We start from the raw sequence: 5879 nt of genomic DNA, 5'->3' as shown, positions 1-5879 counted from the left end.
GCAGCCCAGAATATTACTGAAAAACAATATACAAAATAAATAAAATTGTGTAGTACATTGATATCAAACAAGACTGAATTTGAGCAGTTGCAAATGATTTGTCAGAACACAGAAGATCACAGTAAAAAATGACTGCGGCATACTAACAAACAATAACATCTCTTGAACTTGTAGAAGCAAACGGAAAGTCACAGATAAACTCACAGACACTCACATAAAGCCACTTGCAAATAAAGGTACTGAAAAGACAAAGCCACAGGTGCAGAAAGAGAGAGAAAGGTAGCTTTATAGAGCTCTAGTAAGTTAAAGTTCACCATCAGCAACCATCAGAAGGAAATAATACATTTCTGCTTGTACACCAGCCAGGTCATTAGCAAAAGGAGAGCTGTATATATGGGCTGGCACAACACAGAGTAGGTGTTTGGATACTGGGCCTTCAGAAATAAGCCTGGACTTACTGGACTAGGGGAGGATGTGCACATGTACCAGGCCTAAGAACGCTGTTAGAACCCTGAGAGATGATAAGTGAAGTACATATCAATCCAGCAAGACAAAGCAGATGCTTTCCCTCCCATAGATATAGTTCACCTCCTCAGTCACATGAATGCTTTAATTAATGCACATAAGGCCATATGTATTCAGGTAGACTGATATTGTTTGTAGCTGATTAAGCAGAGTGTCAGTAGTTATCTAAAGAACGTCCGGTTGGTGGACAAATAGCATGATCATACTTTACGTCTAACCCTCCCTTTCCTTAACACTGCCTACTATCTACTATACTGACCCAAATACAAAAGGGTGGCATCATAATACAGTGTGTGGTCAACCTGTACACACAACCTTCCTATTATTTAAAAGCTGACCAGAGTACAAGCAAGGATTTCAGTATGACACTGAAGGGATTCACAATCCTTTGACATACTATACATCTATGGAGTTACAAGAACCCAGTTCTCTCTGTGCACTTGTGGTCTTCAGCACATCTCATTGACAGGGGCTCTCTGTGTGTGAATGTATATGCTTTGTGGCCTTATCTTTTCAGTGTATTCTTGGATGGGCCCCTCTGTGTGTGCGTGTGTGTGTATGTGTGCGTGTGTGCGTGCGCGCATGTTTGTGACCCTCATTTTGTCAACGCAGTCCACCCTTTTTTCCTTCTTTCAGAACACCTTGTGGTTAGTAAGCAGCATGCTATATGTTTCATGACTCTGAAGCTTAGGATGATAAATTAAGTGCATTTCAGTCCTTTATCCAAAATGAAAAGGATGCTTCCCCTTGAATGGAAATATATTTAATTTCCTCAGTCACTTGAACGCTTTAATTAATGGACATACGTTTTCGGGTAGAATGATGCTGTCCGTAGCCATCATGCAGAGTGTTATAGGAAGGCACAGGTAAACTTGGGATATGCTCATGTTACATGCACCTCTAAGAATCGCTCTACCAACAAGTTTGTTAGATAATCATTATCCAATGTACACTCAAGCACATGTTCTTGTGTAATGATTTGACAGGTGTTGGTTCAAGGTCACTGCAGTTATACTCTCTCCAAGTACTGGAGAGCAGCATAGTTTAGAGCTGTAACATTTTTCTAGGAAAGAGGAAAGGCTAATAACATAGGAAAAAAAAGGAAAAAGGTAGGTTGGTGGACATTACTCCCAAGATTTTTATGACCCATGTTTGAGAAACTGTGAAAGTTAATTTCTCAAATGTGGGCATATATAAGCCATCTTAGGGCAATATCACTTAGTCAATATCACTCAATGCCTTTAACAATCCTCAACAATGCCATTTTTTATTATGACCATTCAAAAAGCTAAACTGTATAAAATTGTACATCTCCCAATACCCCACTGATGGCACTTTCAGCAATCTCACAGCTGTTTAGGTTTGTAGGTGACCTCAGTTATAGGTCAAACCAAAAACAGTGATGACCTGAAACAACATGGACCTTAACACCACTATAGTTGTAAATGATTACACTTCAAGAATCAACCTCTTGCTGTGACTGTTAAATGGGCTTGTTAATTTATAACTTTCTACCTAATACTGCGGTTCAATGTACTGAACATTTTTACAAAATGTAACTATAATAAATTTGTTTATATATTTATAGTAGTAAATGATAAAACAATAAATACATTCTATGCATTTTGCCCCCTTGTTTGTTACCATGCCCCCTTGTTATCACACACCTGCACCTTGTTATTCGTACCATTTATGTATGTACATAAACCCCTGTGTTATGGTATGTTGTCGGTCATTGTTCTGTGTTCATGTTCGTGTTCGTGCTGGAATTCACAGTTCTGTACCGGTATGTATTACATTGTTTACCGCTTTGTTATGTGAGTGCCGTTGTTGTTTATCGTTTGTGGCTTGTGTTCAATAAATGTTTGTTATAATCAAGAGACATCTGTGCATTCTGCTCCTTGCCCTGCTACGTTACGTATACTACATTTGTTTTAGCTTTCTTTACATTTTCTAGTCTACACGCATGTCCTGCAATTTTACACAGTAGGCTACAAAACAAAACAAAAAAAATCCTCATGTAACTTGCCAGTAATCAAATCCACAAAAGCCAAGGTTCAAATGCAATGTGAAATGTGTCTTGGATGCTGCTGCACCTTCTGTATTTATCCCTAATGTTACTTCCACTGTGCCTTTGTATTTTTCCTTGGTTTGTCAGTATTGTCAATGCACTCATGTTCTTCCGGTGCTAAACTGTGCTTAGTTTTCAGCATGGCAGAGCAAATTCCTACAACTGAGACATACTAGCAAATAAATTGAATCTAAAACTGATGTGACTTAATCAACAAAGAATTAATAATAGTGTAGAGAAGTATCTAAAATGGAAAGTTCACCCAAAACCACATCTGATACTTATTTGCTCTTGGATGTGTCAAACTGTTTTTCTCACCACCACTGCTTGGCAAACTAAATTATAAGCAGATAAATGTATCACTCTATGTACATTAATTCATTTGGCAATCTTATTTTCCTCAACACATATCTTTTAAGAAAATAATGCAATAAGAAAACAAGGCCTTATTTTTATTAAGCAATAGCCAGCCTATTCCTGTTCAGTCCATTCTTTTCATATTTTATAGTTTTGGATTGCTAGAGGCAGGGCAATCCCCTCCAGTTTCTGTGAATAAATATCAACAGAAACACTGCCTAGAAATCGTCCAATAACCACATAGAATGGTTCAAATGTGAAATTAGATAAATCTCCCATTTAATTGCCTGATGATATCTATAAGAATGAGATGAGATTATTTTCAACCTAGTTCTATACATGATCATTTTATTTAAAATGTTTGTAATTTGTCCAATTTTTTTCAGACCTTATATATAAAATGGACTTCTATATGGCTCACTCAATATAGGTTTAAATACTCTCATATTAAATGACAAGTAGTTTAAGTATGTGAGTAGGTGTGTGAATGATTGTAAAAAATTGTTATCTCTGTAAAGTGTACTTGAGTCTGAGAAAGGCACTATATAAATGTAAATAATAATGTCATGTTTTTGTTTTAATTAAAATCAAGCAAAAATGTTGATTTTCCAATTATATCTGCAACAAGAGATCATCCATATCATGCACAGGGTCAGCAAATTTTAATATGTTCTCACACAGTGCCTAAACATTAACTACAAATGTATGTGTGTGTGTGTGTGTGTGTGTGTGTGTGTGTGTGTGTGTGTGTGTGTACCTGGAGGTATGAACAAAGTTCCTCGAACACCTCTCTCTCTGATATCGATTCTTTGTACACCTGGAGCCATGTACCATCGCTCTATAACGAGGCTCTCTAATGGCGTGTGCTGGGTAAAACCCTGAGAAACATGTCCATCATACATAGAAATGTGGAAGACAAGTGGAGACAGGACATCTTTCTTAAGAAACCTAAATTACAGAGTGTAAATGCATGAATGAATGGACAACAGAGGGAGAGAGAGAGAGAGAGAGAGAGAGAGAGAGGAAGAAAGAAAGGACAGCATGTTAAGAAAGGACTATCCACAGTTTCAAGCCTTCAGACTGAATAGTCTTGAATCTAAGTAGTCATGATTCACCATATAAACACAATTTTCACACTTTCAACCTGTTGCTTTATGTGCAACATAAATCGTGATGTCCTAAACCTTGTGTATAGACCCCTGAAGCCCCACACATAACTTATACACAGGAGTAGTGCAGTGTAGAAGACCTCAGTCCTGTTCGACTCCCTGGCACTGGCCGAAGACTCCACATCAGTCCCATGGCCTCCACACCTACATAGGTGCCGCTCAGACTGGCGTCCTTTGCCACTGCGTGCACACATGCATCATACAAAAAAGTCATAAATGTACTCAATCTTATTCATCAACGTAATTCACACGAAGCATAATTCGTCCACTGTTATTTTTGACACCCGCTATGTATCAATGCCCCAAAGCAACTAAATGTTTCGTAGGGAATTATATCCTTTTTTCTTCATTTTTAGACAATTTTAACCAGCTGGGTTTTTTTTTGTTTGTTTGTTTGTTTGTTTACAAACTAAAAGACGTGTTTTAGCTGGCTATGTAATTAAGTGTTATTTATTGTCACTATATGTAGCAAAACTGTTCATTAAAGTGTAAATATTCACCGGTCACGGTGCCGTTGTCGTCGCTGACATAATGTCCAAAGGCTTCCCAAAAATCCTTATCTTCTGACTGATGCACAGAGTGAAGTGTCACGGCTTGTTTTGGTCTTAAATTCCTCACGACGATCTGAAGCTTCTCGTCTACAAGTCCCCGCGTCGGCTTAATCGAAAGCAGTGGACATGCTTGGACCACGGTGCTCAACAACCTGAGAAGAGAAAAGCGAGACGTTCTGGGAAGCTACTTCCAAACCCAATTCGCCAATCTACCAGAAGCTCTAAAGGTCTATAAAACCAACTGCTTTGTACTGTATACACATGAAGCGGGCTCGAACAAATTCAAGAATTTCCACTCCTACCTCTTTACTGCTAACATTTTCATATGCCGTCGTAATGTCCCCGGTGCCTCCTCACTAACGCGAGTGTTCCTACTGAAACTGTGGATACAATGTTCAAGCACTAGTTTCGTCCAAAACTGTGAGCTGTTGGGTGAAGCTTGTTAATTTACCAATTTCTCGTGAAGTTCGAGAAACCCAACTTTTAAAGACCGCAATCACGCCACATGCACTTCGCAAAAGCTCACCGTGGTCTAGCTATCCGCCCTTTAGGGATTCACGGTCAAGTCATTCGCGCTATTAATTCGAATGCGCCTATATGCACGATATTTTGCTCCTCATCACAATCTCACACTCCCTAGGCAGAGTGACTTGCGTTTTTTGAGAGCTTTGATGAAGACACGCACGTTTACCACATTTAAAAGTATAAAATGCAGTTTACTAGCCTGAACTAGTTTACTTGCATCATTGCATTGAACACAATTGGTAATATATTTAGACAGCCCAATAAGCATAGTCCAAAATGCCTTTTCTATATATTTCTCAGACGTTTATCGTAGAGCTAGAGTGCCAGCTAAAGCAGGTTGTCACTAGTGGAATGTTGCAAGTATAAAGGGTATGGGGCACCCCAGGGCTAAAAAATTCCACTGCCAATATCACCAGATCAAATTTGAAAAGGCCAGCTTTTAATAAATCCATATTGAAGCCCTTGTATTTCTCATGGTGTTTACATGGCCATTTAATTCAGAGAAAGTATGGTTACATATTTTTATGAATTTTAACATAATTCAAAAACAGTTTCACTACCACGTGAGAGTAGCATACCTTTATCAGCAGAGTATGTTTGAACAAATTTCACTGTACCATTTTTTCATAAACCCTTATTAAAATCATACTAACGTTAGGCGAATTCATGTACTTGTTTAAA

General features: G+C 38.3%; 1 protein-coding gene across 3 annotated transcripts in view; it reads right to left on the bottom strand.

Annotated features, from left to right (window-relative positions):
* Window positions 1-5548, bottom strand: part of LOC113584003 (acyl-coenzyme A thioesterase 1-like) — a 14332-nt gene extending 8784 nt beyond the window's left edge. The window contains exons 1-5 of one of the 3 annotated variants that reach the window (XM_027020680.3): window positions 5125-5548; window positions 4976-5053; window positions 4623-4825; window positions 4203-4302; window positions 3711-3901 (exon numbers count right to left, since the gene is read on the bottom strand). In XM_027020680.3, the coding sequence (XP_026876481.2) occupies window positions 3711-3901; window positions 4203-4302; window positions 4623-4825; window positions 4976-4998 (517 nt within the window). In that variant the 5' untranslated portion in view covers window positions 4999-5053; window positions 5125-5548. Of the gene's footprint in view, window positions 1-3710; window positions 3902-4202; window positions 4303-4622; window positions 4826-4975 lie in introns of all 3 variants that reach the window. The other 2 variants (XM_027020681.3, XM_035527811.2) reach the window with 2 other exon arrangements.
* Between the last annotated feature and the right edge of the window lie 331 nt (window positions 5549-5879).

Source organism: Electrophorus electricus, chromosome 11, assembly GCF_041902795.1.
Source record: "Electrophorus electricus isolate QZ-2024a chromosome 11, ASM4190279v1, whole genome shotgun sequence".
In the NCBI taxonomy this organism is placed as follows: domain Eukaryota; kingdom Metazoa; phylum Chordata; class Actinopteri; order Gymnotiformes; family Gymnotidae; genus Electrophorus; species Electrophorus electricus.
Note: the sequence above shows the minus strand (reverse complement) of the source record. Positions and strands in the feature narration are given on the sequence as shown.